The following is a 21661-nucleotide window of genomic DNA, read 5'->3' as shown; positions in this document are numbered from 1 at the left end:
GTCATGTGATTCCTACCAGGGTGGGCATTATCGATTTGGCATGATCAAGCTAATAAAAGCAATTTGAACTGCTTGAATTCACTCTAGACAGCCTGGGCTTTTTTCAAAACAAACAAACAAACAAACAACCCAAACAACAGCATGACTTGTTTAACACAGAGAGGGAAAAATAAAGAGAGAGAGAAAGAAAGCAAGAGAGAGAGGGAGAGAGAGAATGACAGAGAAAGTAAAGAGAGAGAGAAAGAGAGAGAGTAACAAAGAGAAAAACGCATAGAGATATAAAGAGAGAGAGAGAGAGAAAGAAAGCAAGACAGTAGGAAAGAGATAGGTAAAGAGTAAGACAAAAAGAGAGACAAAAGAAGAGAAAGAAAGCAAGAGAGAAATGAGAGAAAGAAGAAAGAGAAAGAAGAAAAATGGAAAGGGAGAAAAATGAGAGGAAGGAAGGAAGGAAGGAAAGAAAGAAAGAAAGAAAGATAGGAAGGAAGGAATAAGGAAGGAAGGAAAGAGAAAGGAAGGAAGAAAGGAAAGGAAAGGAAAGAAAAGAAAAAAGGGAAGGAAGGAAGAAGAAAAGAGAAAGGAAAAAAGAAAGGAATAAGGAAGGAAAGAGAAAGAAAGAAAAGAAAGGAAGGAACAAGGAAAGAAAGGAAGGAATAAGGAAGAAAGGAAGAAGGGAAGAGAAAGGAAAGAAAGAAAGGAAGGAATGAATGAAGGAAGGAAGGAAAGAGAAAGGAAGAAAAGGAAGGAAGGAAGAAGGAAAGAGAAAGGAAAAAGAAAAGAAGAAAGGAATAAGGAAGGAAGGAAAGAGAGAAAGGAAGGAAGGAAGAAGGAAAGAAAGAAAGGAATAAGGAAGGAAGGAGGGAGGGAAGGAAGGAAGGAAGGAAGGAAGGAAGAAGGAAGGAAGGAAGGAAGAAGGAAAGAGAAAGGAAAGAAAGAAAGGAAGGAAGGAATAGGGAAGGAAGGAAGAAAAAAGAAAGGAAGGAAGGAAGGAAAAAGGAAAGAGAAAGGAAAGAAAGGAAGGAAGGAAGGAATAAGGAAGAAAGGAAGGAAAGAAAGAGAAAGGAAGGAAGGAAGGAAAGAGAAAGAAAAGAAAGGAAGGAAGGAAAGAATAGGGAAGGAAGGAAAGAGAAAGGAAGAAAGGAAGGAAGAAGGAAAGAGAAAGGAAAGAAAGGAAGGAAGAAGGAAAGAAAGGAAGGAAGGAAGGAAGGTAGGGAGGAAGGAAGGAAGGGAGGTTATTGCCACCCAGAGTGGCCACTTTCTTACCTGTCTGTTTCGGCTTAAACAGGTGTGGTGGAAGAAGGATGGGAAATTTTCCCCTTTGGACATCTGGAGCCTGAAGCAAAGTCACTTGCTCAAAAAAAGACCCAGCTGGAACTTCTCTGAATTTTTAAATTTTATTTTGCAATACATTGACCAGTTTTTTTTTGTTGTTGTTTTTGTTTTTGTTTGGAAAGAAGAAAAAAGAAAAGAAAAGCAGAACTTCAAAGCATTTTCCAGACCTCGATTCCAAATTACCCAAAGCAGCCAAGTAACACGATCACCCTGGAGCAAGGACCGATTCGGGATCATTTCGAGGGCCGGACCTCAAAGAGGAACCCTCTGTGCTTCTCGAAAGAGGCCCGGAAAAGCAGGGGAAACGGTGGAGGACCTCTCGGTTGGGGGGGGGGGGAAGAGCACGGCCAATGTGGGGGCCCCCATGGGAACCAGCCTCTCTCCTACACAGCCAGCCTCTTTCCCAGAGCTAGGAAACTGCTGGTTTGTGTAAAAGACACACAGCCACACACAAACCCCAGCAAGGCCAGTGTTGGGACACCAGCAGGGGTCTCCAAGGGGTGATTAAGGTGGCCCTAAAGAGGCCTCAAAGCTTTGATGTGGTTTTGGAAGTGCTCTCTGCCCTTCCAGGATACTCTCTCATCCAGCTTGGTCTGTCTGTCTGTCTCTCTTTCCTGTCTCTCTTTCCTGTCTCTCTTTCCTGTCTGTCTGTCTATCTATCTATCTATCTATCTATCTATCTATCTATCTATCTATCTATCTATCTATCTATCTATCTATCTCTGCCTGTCTGTCTGTCTGTCTGTCTATCTGTATCTATCTCTCTATCTATCTAATCCAGTGTTTCTCAACCTTGACAATTTTAAGGCATGTGGACTTCAACTCCCAGAATTCCACAGCCAGCATTGCTGGCTGTGGAATTCTGGGAGTTGAAGTCCACATCCTTTAAAATTGTCAAGGTTGAGAAACACTGATCTAATCTATCATCTGTCTGCCTCTCTCTCTCTCTCTCTCTCTCTCTCTAATCTATCTATCTATCTATCTATCTATCTATTTATCTATCTATCTATCTATTTCTGTCTGTATCTATCTATCTAATCTATCATCTGTCTGCCTGTTTCTCTCTCTCTCTCTAATCTATCTATCTATCTATCTATCTATCTATCTATCTATCTATCTATCTATCTATTTCTGTCTGTATCTATCTATCTAATCTATCATCTGTCTGCCTGTTTCTCTCTCTCTCTCTCTAATCTATCTATCTATCTATCTATCTATCTATCTATCTATCTATCTATCTATCTATCTATCTATCTATCTATCGTCTGTCGGTCCATCCGCTCACCCACCTTGATTAGTGTCCATCCGTTGCTTCTTGTCCTGCCTTCAGGCGCTTTGGGGAAGAGCTTGACTCCCTCTTCTTTGGGGCAGCCCCTGAGATATTGGAACACTGCTATCATGTCCCCCCACCTCTTCCTTCTCTTCATTAAACTAGACTTACCCAGTTCCAGCAGCCATTCCTTATATGCTTTAGCCTCCAGTCCCCTGATCATCTTTGTTGCTCTTCTCTGCACTCTTTCTAAAGTCTCAACATCTTTTTTACATCATGGTGACCAAAACTGGATGCCGTATTCCAAGTGTGGCCTTACCAAGACTTTGTAAAGTGGTATTAACCCTTCATGGGATCTTGATTCTATCCCTCTGTTAATGCAGCCTAGCACTGTGTTGGCTTTTTTGGCAGCTGCAGCACACGGCTGGCTCTTATTTAAGGGATTGTCCACTAGGACTCCGAGGTCCCTCTCACAGTTACTACTATTGAGCAAGGTACCCCCTATACCATACCTGTGCATCTGGCTTTTCTTGCCTAAGTGTAAGACCTTATTTTTCTCACCAATGAATTGCATTAAACCAGGGGTCTTCAAACTTGGCCCTTTTATGACTTGTGGACTTCAACTCCCAGAATTCCTCAGCCAGCGTATGCTGGCTGAGGAATTCTGGGAGTTGAAGTCCACGAGTCACAAAAGGGCCAAGTTTGAAGACCCCTGCATTAAATTGATGGTGCTCACTCACACCCACCCCCTCCCAACACACAAGGCAGCTTGGCTTGATTTGCAGAGACGCAAAAGGACCTCCGGTGCAGCTTCTACCACTCAGCCAAGGTCAGCGAAGATACCAGGACACCACGGTGAACATTGGCCGACCTTTAATTTGCTTAATTAGAAGTCGCCAGATTCTATTGCACGGGGGATTTTGTAGACGCTCGTTATTGTGAGGTTTCTGATTGGATTGGGAAGGCATTTACAAAGGGGGGGGGGAGTTCCCATCCCTGAGCAATTGATGAGTAAAAGAGGATCCCATCCGATTTAAATCCGATCTTCTGACTGAGAGCTGAAGCAGATCCCCCTCGGATCATCTAACTCTCTTTCTAGTAAAACTCTGGAAAGACTGCAAGCAGGTGATTGTGTGAAGAGAGTCCTGGGTTCAAAAGTACATCCAGATTCAGGAGAGCTGTAAACCGCTTAGCGAGGGCTGAAAAGCACTGTGAAGCGGTATATAATTCTAAGTGCTATTTCTACTGCCTTTCCTTTCTCTCTCCTCCTTCTTTTTCTTTCTTTCCTTCCTTCTTTTTCTTTCGTCCTTCCTTCCCTCCCTCCCTCCCTCCCTGTGGTTAGAATGCAGCATTGCAGGCAAACTCTGTCCACAGCCTGGCGTTCGATCCTGACCAGCTCCAGGTTGACTCAGCCTTCCATCCTTCCAAGGTTGGTAAAGTGAGGATCCAGGTTGTTGGAGGGCAAGAGGCTGACTGTGTAAACCACTTGGAAAGGGCTGAAAAGCGATGTGGAGCTGTACATACGTCTAAGTGCTGTTGCTACTGCATCCAGTTTTAGTCATCACGATGTAGAAAAGATGCTGAGACTCTGGAAAGAGTGCAGAGAAGAGCAACAAAGATGATTAGGGGACTGGAGGCTAAAACATATAAGGAAAGGTTGATGGAATTGGGGAGGTCTAGTTTAATGAAGAGAAGGACGAGGGGGGACATGATAGCAGTCTTCCAGTACCTCAGGGGCTGCCCCAAAGAAGAGGTAGTCAAGCTATTTTCCAAAGCACCTGAAAGCAGGACAAAAAGCAAAATAGATGGAAACTCATAAGAAGAGAAGCAACCTAGAACTAAGGAGAAACTTCCTGACAGTTAGAACCATTAACCAGTGGAACAACCTGACTCCAGAAGCGGTGAATGCCCCAACACTGGAAGTTTTTAGGAAGAGACTGGACAGCCATTTGTCTGAAATGGGATAGGGTTTCCTGCCTGAGCAGGGGGGTTGGACTAGATGACCTCCAAGGTCCCTTCCAATTTTATTATTATTATCCTCCTCTCTTTGCAGATCAGAACAGCCCCCACCCTGTTAGCTTTTTGTAAGGCCCTAAAAACCTGGCTAATTTCTGGAGACTGGAGTCCCGAATGTGCTAACAACTCCGTTTCCTGGCTTTATTGTTAACCGGCTAAGTATCTCTGCAGTTATGCACATCTGTTTTGGTTAAATATTTTTATGCGGTTTTAAAAAATGTTTGAAAATGTTGTTTTTTTGTTAATGTTATTAATTGTACAGTTTTTGACTGGTAAGCCAGCCAGAATCATGGATGGAGGAGGGGAGGCTGTAGAAACGGAATCAATCAATCGATCAATCAATCAATACAGAGGGGATCCCTTGGGAAGCTCTCCAAGGTCCTGTTTTCCGCTCCCCTCCGTCTCCGAGGCCTTTCCGCCTTTTCCATGCCTGCTTTGAGTTCAGCAGAGGTAACGGAGGTCTTGTGGAACCTCCTGCCACCCACTTCCCAAAGAGCTGCTGTTTTGCCTTGGAGACCTCCGTCAATGGATTTTGACGGGAGAATTCTGGTCTGGATCGAAGAGGATCTTTGTAGCTCAGTGTTGAAGTGAGGGGTCCTTGGTGGTCTCTGAGCTTGGGGGTTTCATGACCCCATTAAATAACAGCATCAGGGCTAGAGGGAGTGGGGTGTGTGGAGAGGAAGAGGGGGAGGAGGAGGAGGAATGTGGGGTCCTTGGTGCCCTCTTAGCTTGGAGGTTTTCTTGCAGATGTTTCAAGACCCAACTAGGTATTGTCACCAGTGATCCATCCTTCCTTCCTTCCCTTTTTCTTTCTTTCTCTTTTCTTTCTTTCTCTCTTTCTTTCCTTTCTTTCTCTTTCCTTCCTTCTTTCCTTCCTTCTTTCTTTCTTCCTTTCCTTTTTTCCTTTTCCTTCCTTCCTTCCTTCCTTCCTTCCTTCCTTCCTTCCTTCCTTCCTTCCTTCCTTTCTTTCTTTCTTTCTTTTTCTCTGAGCTTGGTGATTTTCTTGCAGATGCTTCCTTATCCTACTAACTCCACTCCCTTCTAGCACTGATGATGTTACATAGTTGATTAATGAAACGTTTGCAAGAAAACCACCAGGCTCAGAGAGCACCAAGGAGAAGGAAGGAAGCCTGAGCGAGTGATGGCTGGAGCTGCAGAGCTGTCAGGGCTCGGCGGAAGCGCCAGGATCAGTGCCGCTTTCCAGCTGATCGGTGCTTCTTCGGGACTGTCAGGGCTCAGTGGAAGTGCCAGGATCAGCGCCAGGCTCCAGCTGGAGCTCAGCGCTGATCCTGGTGCTTCTCCTGAGCCCTGAAGAAGCACCCATCAGCTGGAAAGCAGCACTGATCCTGGTGCTTCTGCTGAGCCAGAAGTAGCGTTGATCAGCTGGAATGTTGCAGCCTCTCCAGGGTCTTGTGATTTACATTCAGATGCTTGCTAATTGATTCATATTTATGACGGTCACAGTGTCCCAGGGTCATGTGAAGTGACCAAAACCTGCTGCAACCACCCAGCAGACGGGGGGGGGGGAAATAAAAACCAAACACCCCCCCAGCCCACCCCCACTGCCAATCCTCAACAGAAATGCTCACAACAATGAAAACCTCGGACAGGAGGAAGAGCACCGCCGGGTGGGCAGGCAGGTGTCTTGCTCGGCTGTGCCTTGGGGGGCACTTTTTTCAGTGCCACTGTAACTTCGAACAGTCGCTAAGCAAACTGTTGTAAGTCGAGGACTACCTGTAATTTATCACTTTTTTCCTTTTTTGGGGGAGGGGTCATCCAGTTTTTGACCCCTTGCTAGGCGACTGGTGGTCTTCGGATGTTGCCATATCCTAAAAGTGGCACAATGGGTGAAAAGGTTGAAAAGCCCTGATGAAGAGAACCCATTGCTTCCCCCCACACACACACACTCACACACCCACCAAGACCCCCTCGGAAGGGCCATGAAAATATATTTAAAGAAACAGGAACTTGCCATATCAGCTGCCCTGAAGAGACGGGGCGCTAATGAATACGGAAAGGGCTTAAAAAGGCGAACTCAAAGTGCTACTTTCTCATTAGCCGAGACTCTCCTTATTGGGGGGGGGGGCTCTTAAGCTGGCAGGAGACCCCATCAAAATTGATAGCTGCAATTTCCTAGGCTAAGGTGATTTGTTCACCTCAGGTTACGAGGCCGCGGAGACCAAGCCCAAATCATCCTCGGGCACAGAGGGAAAATTTACTCGCAATATTCACGAGGCAACAATCTGCTACTGCAGGAAGGGGAAGAATTATCCAAGAATTAGACTCGACCTTGCTAGTAATTTACAGGCTTGATTCTCCTGGCTGGAGACGCAGGCCTTGTCCGGCCTGGTGTCCAACCAGGAATCTTGGCCATCAGCTCTTTTAATCCCTTGAGGAGTGTGGAGGTGGACATCTGTGGAAGGCCCAAGATGCAAACTGGGACTTCACCTTAGCATCAAGACCAAGGGTAGGCAACCTTGGCCCTTTGATGACTCGGGGACTTCAACTCCCAGAATTCCTCAGCCAGGATGCTTTAAGACAGGGGTCTTCAAACCTGGCCCCCTCATGACTTGTGGACTTCAACTCCCAGAATTCCTCAGCCAGCATGGGGGAACTTTGGCCCCCTCATGACTCGTGGACTTCAACTCCCAGAATTCCTGAGCCAGCCTGGCTCAACTTGGAAACCTCTCCCTTTCCCCTCAGCACAGCTGGCTCAGGAATTCTGGGAGTTGAAGTCCACGAGTCATAAAAGAGCCGAGGTGGCCTACCCCTGTCCTAAGTCCTCCTGCTCTAAGTGGTGAGCCTCCTAGTCCAGGGGTAGGCAACCTTGGCTCTTTTATGACTTCAACTCCCAGAATTCCTCAGCCAGGATGCTTTAAGACAGGAGTCTTCAAACTTGGCCCCTTCGTGACTCATGAACTTCAACTCCCAGAATTCCTCAGCCAGCATGGGGAAACTATGGCCCCTTCATGACTCGTGGACTTCAACTCCCAGAATTCCTCAGCCAGGATGCTTTAAGACAGGGGTCTTCAAACTTGTCCCTTTGATGACTCAGGGACATCAACTCCCAGAATTCCTCAGCCAGCATGGGGGAACTATGGCCCCCTTGATGACTCGTGGACTTCAACTCCCAGAATTCCTGAGCCAGCCTGGCTCAACTTGGAAACCTCTCCCTTTCCCCTCAGCGTGGCTGGCTCAGGAATTCTGGGAGTAGAAGTCCACCAGTCATAAGAGAGCCAAGGTTAGCTACCCCTGGTCAAGACCTACTGGACAGTTGACATTTAGCCAAGAAGGCAAGAGGGTCAGCCACGGAGAAGAGCTACTTCACCTTGAAAAAAGTTCAGAGAAGAGCAACTAGGATGATCCAAGGCCTGGAGGCTAAAACATGCGAAGAACGGCTGCGGGACTTGGGTCTGGCCACTCTAAAGAAAAGAAGACATAGTGGAGACATGATAGCGGTGTTCCAGTATTTGAGGGTCTACCACAAAGAAGAGGAGGGGGTCACATTATTTTCCAAAGCACAAGAGGGCAGGATGAGAAACAACGGATGGAAACTGACCAAAGAGAGAAGCAACCTGGAATTAAGGAGAAACTTCCTGACAGGGAGGACAATCAACCAGTGGAAGAGAACTTGCCTCCAGAAATCGTGGGCGCTCCATCCCTGGAGGATTTATACAAAGAGACTAGACAGTCATTTGTCTGAAATGATATAGGGACTCCTGCTTGAGCAGGGGGCTGGACTAGGAGACCCCCCCCCCCAAGGTCCCTTCCTGTTATTCTGCTAATTAACCAGTGGAACAGAGGTTGTTTCCAGAGGTTGTGGGTGCTCCCTCACTGGAGGTTTTCAAGAAGAGACTGGACAACCCTTTGTCTGAAGTGGTATAGGGTTTCCTGCTTAAGCAGGGGGTTGGACTGGATGACCTCCAAGGTCCCTTCCAGCTCTGTTATTCTGTTTCTAGGACAGGGGTCTTCCGACTTGGCCCTTTGATGACTGGTGGACTTCAACTCCCAGAATTCCTCAGCAAGAAAACCAGCCAGCTCAGAGAGCACCAAGGACCCCCACATTCTTCCTCCTCCTCCTCCTCCCTTCTAGGACTGATGATGTTATCTAGTTGGGCCATGAAACGTCTGCAAGAAAACCACCCAGCTCAGAGAGCACCAAGGACCCCACAGTCCTCCTCTTTTTTCTCCTCCTCCTCCTCCTCCCCACAAACTCTACTCCCTTCTAGCACAGATAATGTCCCCTAGCTGGGTCATGAAACGTCTGCAAGGAAACCACCAAGCTCAGAGAGCACCAAGGAGGAAGGAAGGAAGGAAGGAAGGAAGGAAGGAAGGAAGGAAGGAAGGAAGGAAGGAAGGAAGGAAGGAAGGAAGGAAGGAGTGAGGAAGATGGGAGGAAGGGAAGTTGGAAAGGAAGAAGGAAGATTACTGATGATGTTACCTAGTTGGGTCATGAAACATCTGCAAGAAGGCAACCAAGCCCGGAGATCACCAAGGACCCCACAATCTTCCTCCTCCTCCTCCTCCTCCTCCTCCTCCTCCTCCTCCTCCCCACAAACTCTACTCCCTTCTAGCACAGATAATGTCCCCTAGCTGGGTCATGAAACGTCTGCAAGAAAACCACCCAGCTCAGAGAGCACCAAGGACCCCCAAAGGGCAATTGCCTTGGAGAAATCCTGAATCAGACGCCATCGCATCCAGCTTCATCATCCTCTTCACCCCAGGAAGAACCACCTGGACGGTCATCTCCTGGAACAGAAGGCCGGGTTGGATGAGACCCAGCCTGCTCTTCTCCGCAGAGGGCAATTCCTCCCCCCTCCCCACATTCAGCTAGAGCAGTGGTTCTCAACCTTTTTAATGCTGCGACCCCCAACCGGTTGTAAGTCGAGGACTACTCAACCGGTCGTAAGTCGAGGACTACTCAACTGGTGCAGCACCGTTTGCAGAATGGGACTTTTGGCGGGCTCAGCAGGGCAGAGACAGCCTGGACAATTCCTATTGGCTTTGGAAAGCCAATAGAATTAGACTTTATTCAAGAGAGTATATTCTATTGGCTTTCAAAAGCCAATAGAATAAAAGGGAGGAGCACAGCTAAGGAAAAGGGGGGGGGGGGAATGGCGGACTGCGTTGTTTGGGGACCCCTGTGAAAGGGTCGTTCGACCCCAAATGGGGTCGCGACCCACAGGTTGAGAACCACTGGTATAGGGCCCTTCAGGGTGTTCTCCTGGGAAGCCAGGGCCGAGGGGCCAACATCTGGGAAGCCAGAGGGGCCGAGTTGGTGGGTTGGCCTCTCTTGAATCTGCCGGGCTTCCCTTTCTCTCTGCACAAAGCAAGTTTAGAAGAAGAAGAAGAAGAAGGAGGAGGAGGAGGAGGAGGAGGAGGGGGGAGGAGGAGAAGAAGAAGGGAGGAGGAGGAGGAGGAGAAGAAGAAGAAGGGAGGAGGAGGAGAAGAAGAAGAGAGGAGAAGGAGGAGGAGAAGAAGGAGGAGGAGGAGGAGAAGAAGAAGAAGGGAGGAGGAGGAGAAGAAGAAGAGAGGAGAAGGAGGAGGAGAAGAAGGAGGAGGAGGAGGAGGAGAAGAAGGAGGAAGAAGAAGAGAGGAGGAGGAGAAGAAGAAGAAGAAGAAGAAGGGAGGAGGAGGAGAAGAAGAAGAGAGGAGGAGGAGAAGAAGGGAGGAGGAGGAGAAGAAGAAGGGAGGAGGAGGAAAAGAAGAAGAGAGGAGGAGGAGGAGGAGGAGGAGGAGGAGGAGGAGGAGGAGGAGGAGGAGGAGGAGGAGGAGAAGAAGAAGAAGAAGAAGAAGAAGAAGAAGAAGAAGAAGAAGAAGAAGAAGAAGAAGAAGAAGAAGAAAGAAGAAGAAGAAGAAAGAAGAAGAAGAAAGAAGAAGAAGAAGAAGAAGAAGAAGAAGAAGAAGAAGAAGAAGAAGAAGAAGAAGAAGAAGAAGAAGAAGAAGAAGAAGAAGAAGAAGAAGAAGAAGAAGAAGAAGAAGAAGAAGAAGAAGAAGAAGAAGCAAAGCAGCCGGAGAGAATCTTTGCCCGGCCAGCACTGCTCAGCTCTGTCGGGAATGCCGGCAGACACGGACATTAAATCACGGAGAATAAAGCCACGGAGAGGGAGAAATAAAAGCAGCCCAATCAAAGGGGGGGGGCTGCTAATCGCCCTCTCGCCGCCCACTCCATCCCGCTGGACGAGAGGGGCGTGTTGGGCCCGGAACTGCCGACCTTGGCAGATTGTGGCTCTCTCCCCAATCAATCTTTTATTAGCTCCGTTGCTCTGTGGGACGAGCAGAGCTGGATCACCGGCAGGAGCAGGGAATGGGGCGGAAGGGGGGGGGGGAGAACGAGGCCTTTGGCTGCTGATTGCAGGGAAAAGGATGGGGCAGCCCCAGCCAGGTCGGTGGGGCGGGGGGGGGGTCCTCCTGAAGGCTTGATCCAGAGAGGGGAGGATGGTGGGACACACACACACACACACACAACACGCACACCCGTGTGTCCTTGCAAAAGCATCCTTTGCCTCACGGAGTGAAGGCCACTCGTGATGGGACCCAGTTGGGTCATGGAAGGTCAGCTAGGTTCTTCACCTTCTGCTCCATCTAGGAAAGCATTCCTTGCTCAGTCTGATGGCGTTCCCTAGTTGGGTCATGAAACGTCTGCAAGAAAACTGCCCAGCTCAGAGAGCACCAGGGACCCCCGGAGTCCTCCTTCCTCTTCCTCCTCCCCTCCACAAATCTTGTTCTCCTCCTCCTCCTCCTCCTCCTCCGCTTCTCCTCCATGAATCCAATCTCTTCTTCAAACCTCCAGGGATGGAGCAGTCGGGTTTCAGAACAGGGTGTCTAGAACCTTGTCTAGAACAGGGGTGTAGAGGGTCTCCTGCCTGAGCAGGGGGTTGGACTAGAAGACCTTCAGGAACACTTCTTCTTCTTCTTCTTCTCCTCTTCCTTCTTCCTTTGCATTTGCTGGATTGAGCACTTTCAATGTTTCCAGTCGTGGCACAATCTGTATTATTCTTCTTCTTCTTCTTCTTCTTCTTCTTCTTCTTCTTCTTCTTCTTCTTCTTCTTCTTCTTCTTCTTCTTCTTCTTCTTCTTCTTCTTCTTCTTCTTCTTCTTCTTCTTCTTCTTCTTCTTCTTCTTCCTTCTTCTTCCTTCTTCTTCTTCTTTCTCCTTCCTTTGCATTTGCTGGATTGAGCACTTGAAATGTTTCTAGTCTTGGCACAATCTGTCTTCCTCTTCTTCCTCTTCTTCCTCTTCTTCCTCTTCTTCTTCTTCTTCTTCTTCTTCTTCTTCTTCTTCCTTCTTCTTCTTCTTTCTCCTTCCTTTGCATTTGCTGGATTGAGCACTTGAAATGTTTCTAGTCTTGGCACAATCTGTCTTCCTCTTCTTCTTCTTCTTTCTTTCTTTCTTTTTCTTCTTTCTTCTCCTCCTCCTCTTCCTTTTCTTTTCTTCCTCCTCCTCCTCTTTCATTCCTTTCCAAGACTGATGATGTTGCCTAATGGGTACATGAAATGTCTGCAAGGAAACAGGCAGAGCGCCAAGGACCCGAGTCCTCCTGGTTGTCCTCCTCCTCCCCTCCACAGACCCCCCCCCTCTAGCGCTGATGGTGTTGCCTAAATGGTACATGAAAGGTCTGCAAAAAGAAAAACCCCAGCCCAAGCTCAGAACCCCAAGGACCCCACAGTCCTCCTCCTCTCCACAACCCCCCTCCCTTCTAGCATGGATGATGTTCCTTAGTTGGGTCATGAAACATCTGCAAGAAAACAGCCAAACTCAGAGAGCGGCCACGACATAAGAGCCACACTAGCTTCTTGGGTTTTTTGTTTCTTTTTCATTTTTTTCCCCAGTGTCCCTAAGAAGAATCTTCCCAAGTTGTTCCACGGGTTCATTGTTCTCCCTGTCAGGAAGTTTCTCCTTAGTTCTAGGTTGCGTCTCTCCTTGATTAGTTTCCACCCGTTGCTTCTTGTCCTGCCTTCAGACGCTTTGGAGGATAGCTTGACTCCCTCTTCTTTGGGGCAGCCCCTGAGATATTGGAACGCTGCTATCATGTCCCCCCCCCTCGTCCTTCTCTTCATTTAAACAAGTGGTTCTCAACCTTTTTAATGCCGCGACTCCAACCGGTCGTAAGTCGAGGACTACTCAACCGGTCGTAAGTCAAGGACTACTCAACTGGTGCAGCATCGTTGGCAGAATGGGACTTTTGGCGGGCTCAGCAGGGCAGAGACAGCCTGGACCATTCCTATTGGCTTTGGAAAGCCAATCGAATTAGACTCTGTTCAAGAGAGCCTATTCTATTGGCTTTCAAAAGCCAATAGAATAAAAGGGAGTAGCACCGCTAAGGAAAAGGGGGGGGGAAATGGCGGAGTGCGTTGTTTGGCGACCCCTGTGAAATGGTCGTTTGACCCCAAATGGGGTCCCGACCCACAGGTTGAGAACCACTGGTTTAAACTAAACATACCCAATTCCATCAATCTTTCCTTATAGCCTCCAGTCTCCTGATCATCTTTGTTGCTCTTCTCTGCCCTCTTTCTAGAGTCTCAACCTCTTTTTTACATCGTGGTGACCAAAACTGATGCCGTATTCCAAGTGTGGCCTTACCAAGGCCTTGTAGAGTGGTATTAATACTTCACCTGATCTTGATTCTATCCCTCTGTTAATGCAGCCCAGCACTGTGTTGGCTTTTTTGGCAGCTGCAGCACAACGCTGGCTCCTATTTAAGGGATGGTCCACTAGGACCCCAAGATCCCTCTCACAGTGTAAACTAGACATCCCCAATTCCAGCCACCGTTCCTTATATGTTTTAGCTTCCGGTCTCCTGATCATCTTTGTTGCTCTTCTCTGCACCCTTTATAAGAGTCTCAACCTCTTTTTTACATCGTGGTGACCAAAACTGGATGCCGTATTCCAAGTGGGGTCTCACCAAGGCTTTATAATTCGCACCCAACTCGCTCATCCCCGGGAAGAAGACGGGAGCTCCGACAGCAGGTTAAGGAAGCGCTAACAATCCAGCGAACCACGAAAAGCTTCACCGTGAGGAACCGGACGCGTAAGTAAGAAATGACCACCCGCGTCAACCAATGGAAACATTTTGCTTGCATTTGTGTATTAAAAGCATCCAGACAAGTCTACTTTACAAACAGTTGGGAGTCCCAAAGCTGCGCGCGAACTGTTAAAGAAAGCTGGTAAAGAAGATTATTTTTTTTCTCCCAGAGCAGAAAGAAAGAGAGAGAGAGAGAGAGAGAGAGAGAGAGAGAGAGAGAGAGAGAGAGAGAGAGAGAGAGAGAGAGAGAGAGAAAATCAGAGTCACGTTTCTACAAATCTACATTTCTTTCCGGGACAAAGGTCAGCCCATCACAAAGTTGCTGGGATGCTACACCGTCTCCCCTTGGGTTGTGCTACTGAATACACCCATCACCGGTGCGGGGAAAGGGAAGCAAAGGATGGGCCAGGGCAGCTGAAGGGGAGGCACCCTCAGGATGGGGAGGGAGGGCTGAGGAGTGAGTGAGGGTCTCCTGGTGGAGCCTCATCCAGCCGAAGAAAGCAAAATGCAGCCCCGGCAGCTGGATTTGCAGACTGGGAAAATGGGGCGTTCCTTTCTCTCCGTTGGGAAAAAAACCCACAAAATTGGTCTTTGGGATGCTGGAGACAGGCGAGAGATCCCGATGCACGTGTCACTCCTTGCTGGGGGGGCAGAGGGGGGAAGGTCCTGGCTGCCCCCCCCCCCTCCCTGCTTCAGCCTGGCCTGGCTCTGAGGTAGTTGCCGGGGAGGACCTCCGATCCCTGAGAAAGAGCGAGGCAGTGAGCGGGCCCAAAGCTCGGTGGCCGGGTGGGCAGACCTGGATCGTGGCTGGAGGGGGCGTCACAGCCTGGGCTTGATCTGCAGGGGCTTTCCTAGGAGAGGGGAGGAGAGAGAAAAGAAAAGGGGTCAGCAAACAGGGGGAGCCTCCTGGCCCAAAGCCCGCCATTCGAACCCAGGACTCCTCTTTGGGATCCTTTATGAACGCACCTCTTTCCCTCCAGATGTGGTACAGGCCCTCCTGACCACAGCTGGCGAGAGGGAAGGTTGGCCCTGCCCTCCTCCCTCCTAGATTAGGGCCCTTCCTTCCTTCCTTTTTCTTCCTTTCTTTTTTCCTTTTCTTCTTTCCTTTCTTCCATCCATCTCTCTCTCTGTGTCTCTCTATGTATGTATGTATGTATGTATCTCTCTCTCTCCATATATATGTAAACACACATATATAGATACAGAAAACACACATATATAGATACATACGTATATCTATCTTCCATCTATCCATCCATCCATCCATCCATCTATCTATCTATCTATCTATCTATCTATCTATCTATCTATCTATCTATCTATCTATCTATCTATCTATCTATCTATCTATCTATCTATCTATCTATCATCCGTCCATCCATATCTATCTATCTATCTATCTATCTATCTATCTATCTATCTATCTATCTATCTATCTATCTATCTATCTATCTATCTATCTATCTATCTATCTATCTATTTATCTATCTATCGTCTCTCTCTCTCCATCCATCCACCCACCCACCATCTAGATCTTCAGCATGAAAGCTGGCTGGATGACTTTGGACCAATTACCAAGAGATCTATCCATCTCCTTCCTTCCTTCCTTCCTTCCTTCCTTCCTTCCTTCCTTCCTTCCTTCCTTCCTTCCTTCCTTCCCTTCCCTTCCCTTCCCTTCCCTTCCCCAGCCCCCTCCTCCACCTCCCCTCCTCTTTTTTCTTCCTTTTATGCTCCCTTATCTCACTATCTCTAGTCCAGCACCAACATCAACAGCATTGTGTGTGTGTGTGTGTGTGAGATAGACTTGGAAAGGGGGGGGCTCCCCATTTAACCACAGAGAGGCTCTCCTTGCCCCAACACAGCCCCCCCCAACTTCTCTGTCAGTGGGGAAGAGACCCCTGCACCACAAGAGAGACTCAAATCGCCCTGCTAGTCTTGGGCACGGAGGCCCCTGGACTGTTTTTCCCTTGACGAAGAAGAATAAAATGTTTTGCTTCTCCTCCAAGAAGCTTCCTCCGTTCCGATGGTGGTTCTTCTGGTTCCTCAAGGGAAAAACCATTGTCTTTTGAAGGAAAAAGCACCTCTGAGACAACTAGGACCCCGGGACGAGGGAGAATCTGCACAGACACCAGCTCCAGATGTTTCTCCTAGGTAACAGTCGAGTTGCACAGCACGTGGCAACTTGAAGATGCGCGGACTCCAATTCCCAGAATTCCCCAGCCAGCCCTGGGCCAGCCGGGAGTTCCTTGGCCTGACGGCTGCAAACCTCAGCCTGGGAATGGCACGGAAAGGGCTTAGGGGAGCTGTAGGAAGTGGCAACAGGGGAGGCCGGCGAGCCGGCAAATGGAGCGTGCAGCTGGGCACAGGCGTCTTCAGAAGTGCCAACGGGGCAGTTTCAACAGATGGAATTGAAGCATCTCTTTCCTTATTTATTTTATTTTATGAGACTTATATACCGCTTTAAGTGCAAGCACTCTCCAAGCGGTGTACACCAGTAAGCAATGTATATATATATATATTTCCATTGCCCCCAACAATCTGGGTCCTCCTTTTACCTACCCCGGAAGGATGGAAGGCTGAGTCAACCTTGAGCCGGTGAGATTCGAACCGCTGACCTGCTGAACACAGTCAGCTAAAGTGGCCTGCAGGACTGCACTCTAACTGCTGCGCCACCTCGGCTCTTAATGGTACTTCTAGCCAGACCCAGGCCTGGAGAACGCTGGGAGGCAGGCAACCACCAACCAAAATTAAAGGAAACTAAGCAACTTCAACCCAACCCAACAGACTCTAACCCAACAGAATCCAATCCAATGAAACTGAATCCAACCCAATCCAACAGAATCCAATTCAACCGACCCAATCCAATAGAATCCAATCCAATCCTATTCTATTCCATTCTATTCCATTCCATTCTATATTCTATTCTATATTCTAATTCTTATTTCCATTCCATTCTACATATTCTTATTTCCTACTTCTATTCTATTCTATTCTATTCTATTCTATTCCATTCCACTCTATTCTATATTATAATTTTTATTTCCATTCCATTCTATAGATTCTTATTTCCTACTTCTATTCTATTCTATTCGACTTTATTATTCTATTCTATTCTATCATTATCCTATCCTGACCTATCTTATCCTATTCTTTTCCTATTCTGTTCTATTCTATTCTACTCTACTCTATATTCTATTCTATTCTATTCCATTCTATTCCATTCCATATTTTCTATTCTGTTCTGTTCTGTTCTGTTCTGTTCTATTCTATTCTATTCTATTCTATTCTATTCCTTTTTCTATTCTATTCTATTCTATTCTATTCTATTCTATTCTATTCTATTCTATTCCATTCCATTCCATTCCTATTCTAAACAAACTTTGGGCCGAGTGGGTGGGTGCTGGGGGTAATCCTGGCACTGATTTACGACTTTTCAGCCAATGTATGTAAAATAAAGGGGACTCATTTAGCACATTTCCAGCCTTAATATAACAGCCATACATCAGGAAGAGGCCCAGCGGTCATCAGAGACAGGGCAATTAGTCACCAGGAGGCAGCTAATGTGGACAAAAGAGACAGGGGCCGGGACACAGCCGGACACGCACCCACCCACCTACCCGCCCATGGTGCAAGCCTGTCCCCCTAGCAGGGGAACCTGGGATCTCCACACCCCAAAGAGCCCCAAAGAGAGCAGCCCCTTCCCACTTGCTCCCCACAGGGATCCCAGGAAGGCAGGGCGCTCAAGAGCCAGCCACAGACTGCAAGGCAGAAAGAATGGAGACTCCTCCAATTATGACCACAATCGAGCCGAATTTTTTTGTCACAAAGCAAGACAGTTGTGAAGTGCGATCTGCCCCATTCTACACCCTTTTTTTGCAACCACCGCTAAGGGAGTCACTGCAGTTGTTAAATTAGCCCCTTGTCTGAGCTGGTCTACGGTCTCCTGCTTGAGCAGGGGGCTAGACTAGAAGACCTCCAAGGTCCCTTCCAGCTCTATCCTCTTATCATTCTAGTCTATCCTGTTCTATTATTATTCTATCCTATCCTGTCCTATCCTATTGTTATCCTATCCTAACCTATCCTAATCCTATCCTATCCATAATTATCCTATCCTATTATTCTATCCTATCCTATTCTCCTATCTTAACCTATCCTATTCTAATCCTATCCTATTATTATTCTATCCTATCCTATTATTATTCTATCCTATCCTATTATTATTCTATCCTATCCTATTATTATTCTATCCTATCCTATTATTATTCTATCCTATCCTATTATTATTCTATCCTATCCTATTATTATCCTATCCTATCCTATTATTATTCTATAATGCTTTGGTAAGGCTACACTTGGAATACTGCATCCAATTACATTATTTCATAATGTTACTGTTATTCCTTCTCGTTCTCCAGCCTCTCTCCAGCCCAACTGAGTAAAAAACCCCAAACCTGTCACTGAGATTTAGACTTTTTCTTTTTGGTTTATAGTTCTGCTTAGAATCCTTTGAAAGTTTACACACAAACTGTCACCAACCCCTATCCGCTGTTATGTCTTTTAATGAAAATCCAATGGTAAGCTTCTTAAAATTGAATGTTTTTAGACAACAAGAACAACCATCCAGCAAGGGGGAGGGCTGATAAGAGTGGAGACTGTGTCACAGATGGGAAACAGAGGTCAAGATCACCTCTAGACAGAAAGAAAAGAAAAAAGAGAGGAGAGGAGAGGAGAGGAGAAGAGAAGGGGAAAGGAAAAGGAAACAAGGAAGGAAAAGAGAGAAAGAAGAAAGAAAGAAAGAAAGAAAGAAAGAAAGAGAGAGAGGGAGGGGAAGGAAAAAAGCAAGGGGGGAAGGAAGGAAAAGAGAAAGGAAGGAAGGAAGAGAGAGAGAGAGAAAAAGAAAGAAAGAAAGAAAGAAAGAAGAGAGGGAGGGAAAAAAGCAAGGGAGGAGGGAAGGAAAAGAGAAAGAAAGAAAGAAAGAAAGAAAGAAAGGAAGAAAGAGAGAGAGAGAAAGAAAGAAAGAAAGAAAGAAAGAAGAGAGGGAGGGAGAAAAGCAAGGGAGGAAGGAAGGAAAAGAGAAAGAAAGGAAGGAGGAAGAGAGAGAAAGAAGAAAGAAAGAAAGAAAGAAAGAAGAGAGGGAGGGGAAAAACAAGGCAGGAAGAAAGGAAAACAAAGAAAAAGGAAGGGAGGGAGGGGAAGAAAAAAGCAAGGGAGGAAAAGAAAAAAGAGAAAGAGAAAGAAAGAAGAAAGAGGGAGGGAGGGAGGGGAAGGAAAAAAGCAAGGGAGGAAGGAAGAAAAAGAAAAGAGGGAAAGAGAGAGAGAGAGAGAGAGAGAGAGAGAGAGAGAGAGAGAGAGAGAAAGAAAGAAAGAAAGAAAGAAAGAAAGAAAGAAAGAAAGAAAGAAAGAAAGAAAGAAAGAACCTGCTGGCCCACTTGCAAACAATGCTAAAGAAAGGTTTAGCCGGGCAGCGCAAGTCCACCTGGAGAGCCCCCAGGGCAGAAGTGACACCTCAACGGGTGTCTTCCATTCTCCCCCCTTTCCAGAAATACAGGAATGCTAGGACAATGTCCCAATTGCAAGGATTAATGACCTCTGAATCAATACGGGATCCGCAAAACAAAAAAACAAACAAACAAAAAAACCAGCCTAATCTGAATGAGTAATCATTTTGAAAGGCAACCCCATCTATTTCATGCAAGGCCAGCAAATGAGGGGGAAAATCCAGAATGCTGGGGCTCCGAGCCGGCTGAGCGAGCAGCTTTGAGCTGCGTTCTCGTTTATCAAGGAGTTTCAGCAGATTAAAGTTGCATTTCAGGGCGGCCCAAAAATGATCCAGCGCTCAGCTCAGCCAGGGTGGGATAACCCTGGATAGGAACTCGACTGAGAATTGGCTAAGTTCAGTTCCACAAAAATGAGAGTATTACTCTGTAGGGCACTGGTGAGACCTCACTTGGAATAAGACATCCAGTTTTGGTCACCACCATGTAAAAAAGATGCTGAGACTCTAGAAAGAGGGCAGAGAAGAGCAACAAAGATGATCAGGGGACTGGAGGCTAAAACATACAAGGAACGGTTGCTAGAATTGGGTATGTCTAGTGCAGTGGTTCTCAACCTTTCTAATGCCGCGACCCCATAATACAGTTCCCCATGTTGTGGTGACCCCCAACCACTTATACATCACTGGGTGCCAGGGGCGTGGCCAAAGAAAAGGGGGAAAAAATGGTGGACAGCCTTGTTTGGCGACCCCCATGAAATGGTCGTTCGACCCCAAATGGGGTCCCAACCCACAGGTTGAGAACCACTGGTCTAGTTTAATGAAGAGAAGGATGGGGGGGGGGGGGAGGACAGGATAGCAGACTTCCAGTATCTCAGGGGCTGCCCCAAAGAAGAGGGAGTCAAGCTGTTCTCCAAAGCGCCTGAAGGCAGGACACGAAGCAACGGATGGAAACTAATCAAGGAAAGAAGCAACCTAGAACTAAGGGGAAATTTCCTGACAGTGAGAACAATTAACCAGTGGAACCACCTGCCTCCAGAAGCGGTGAATGCTCCAACACTGGAAGTTTTTAAGAAGAGACGGGATAGCCATTTGTCTGAAATGATAATAGGGTTTCTTCCCTGAGCAGGGGGTTGGACTAGATGACCTCCATGGTCCCTCCCAACATTATTATTATTATTATTATTATTATTATTATTATTATTAATAATAATAATAATAATAATAGTCTAATGAAGAGAAGGACAAGGGGGGACATGATAGCAGTATTCCAGTATCTCAGGGGCTGCCCCAAAGAAGAGGCAATCAAGCTATTCTCCAAGGCACCAGAGGGCAGGACGAGAAACAATGATTGGAAACTGACCAAAGAGAGAAGCAACCTGGAACTAAGGAGAAATTTCCTAACAGTGAAGACAATTAACCAGTGGAACAGCTTGCCACCAGAAGTTCTGGGTGCTCCATCACTGGAGGTTTTCAAGAAGAGACTGGACAGCCATTTGTCCAAGATGGAATAAGTTCCTCTGCCTTGGGCAGGAGGTTGGACTTGATAATCTCCAAGTTCCCTTCCAGCCCCAGGATTCTATGTGAATGAATGAATGAAGGCCACCTGAAGAGACTAGAAGCATTTGAAATGTGGATTGACAGGCGGATGTTACGCAGAAGCTGGGTTGACAAGATCAGAAATGAGGAGGGGATAAGCCGCCTGGGAAAGCCAAGGGAAATCACCAAAACAATTAAAAAACGAAAATTAGAATATTTCGGACAAGTGATGCAACACCCAGAAAAATACGGCCTGCTCCATTTAACCCTCCAGGGAAAGACTGAAGGCCAACGAGGTCCAGGCAGAAGAAGAACATCGTGGCTTCAAAATCTCAGGGACCGGTTTGGACAAAACTCAGCAGCACTTTTTCGTGCGGCTGCTGATAAAAACAGGATTGCCAAAGTGATCGCCAACGTCCGATAGCGGATATGGCAGAAAGAATGAACGAATGAACGAACAAACGAACGAAGGGCTGTGACCCCCTTATGCCCCCATGACAGGCAAAGGTCCCGCTGGAGCCGAGCAAACAGAATTGTCCTTCCTTTTCCCACTGTTTTCTTCCCACCTTCCTCCTCCAGATCGTTTCAAACGGGGCGATCCATCTTGCTTTGGCACCTAAACACTTGCTCACTCCGGGCCTCCGACCTTCTCTATTTCGGGAGCGGCACCCATTCATCTTCCTGGGACCAGGGATATAATTTCTAGTTAGTGAAGGCTCGGCTAAGAAGCTGCCCCCCCCCCTCTTTTTTTTTCATTAGGATGATGGAACCGCTTCGGAGAGCGAGCGGAGGGCGCGCGGCCAGGAAGGCCCAAGATGGCGAGCGAGGTGGCCTGGAAGGAACCGTGGCAGTTTCGACCGAACCGGCCAGGCCGGCTTGCAAGAGGAATTGGAATTGGCGCTGGCGACGAAGGCTCATCTTCGGAGGAAAACCCAGCGGCCTTTTTTCCTTGCCGCTGCCAATGGAAAAAGCGCCTGTCCGTGACGTGTGGT

At 47.3% G+C, this 21661-nt stretch overlaps 1 protein-coding gene across 1 annotated transcript in view; it reads right to left on the bottom strand.

Moving 5' to 3' along the window:
- Nucleotides 1-13679: 13679 nt before the first annotated feature.
- Nucleotides 13680-21661, bottom strand: part of ZC3H3 (zinc finger CCCH-type containing 3) — a 198868-nt gene continuing 190886 nt past the window's right edge. The window contains exon 12 of the mRNA XM_039368711.1: nt 13680-14490. Within this exon, the coding sequence (XP_039224645.1) occupies nt 14459-14490 (32 nt within the window). The 3' untranslated portion in view covers nt 13680-14458. The remainder of the gene's footprint in view (nt 14491-21661) is intronic.

Source organism: Crotalus tigris, unplaced genomic scaffold (genome assembly GCF_016545835.1).
Source record: "Crotalus tigris isolate CLP2741 ecotype Arizona unplaced genomic scaffold, ASM1654583v1 scf7180000020908.629646, whole genome shotgun sequence".
In the NCBI taxonomy this organism is placed as follows: domain Eukaryota; kingdom Metazoa; phylum Chordata; class Lepidosauria; order Squamata; family Viperidae; genus Crotalus; species Crotalus tigris.
Note: the sequence above shows the minus strand (reverse complement) of the source record. Positions and strands in the feature narration are given on the sequence as shown.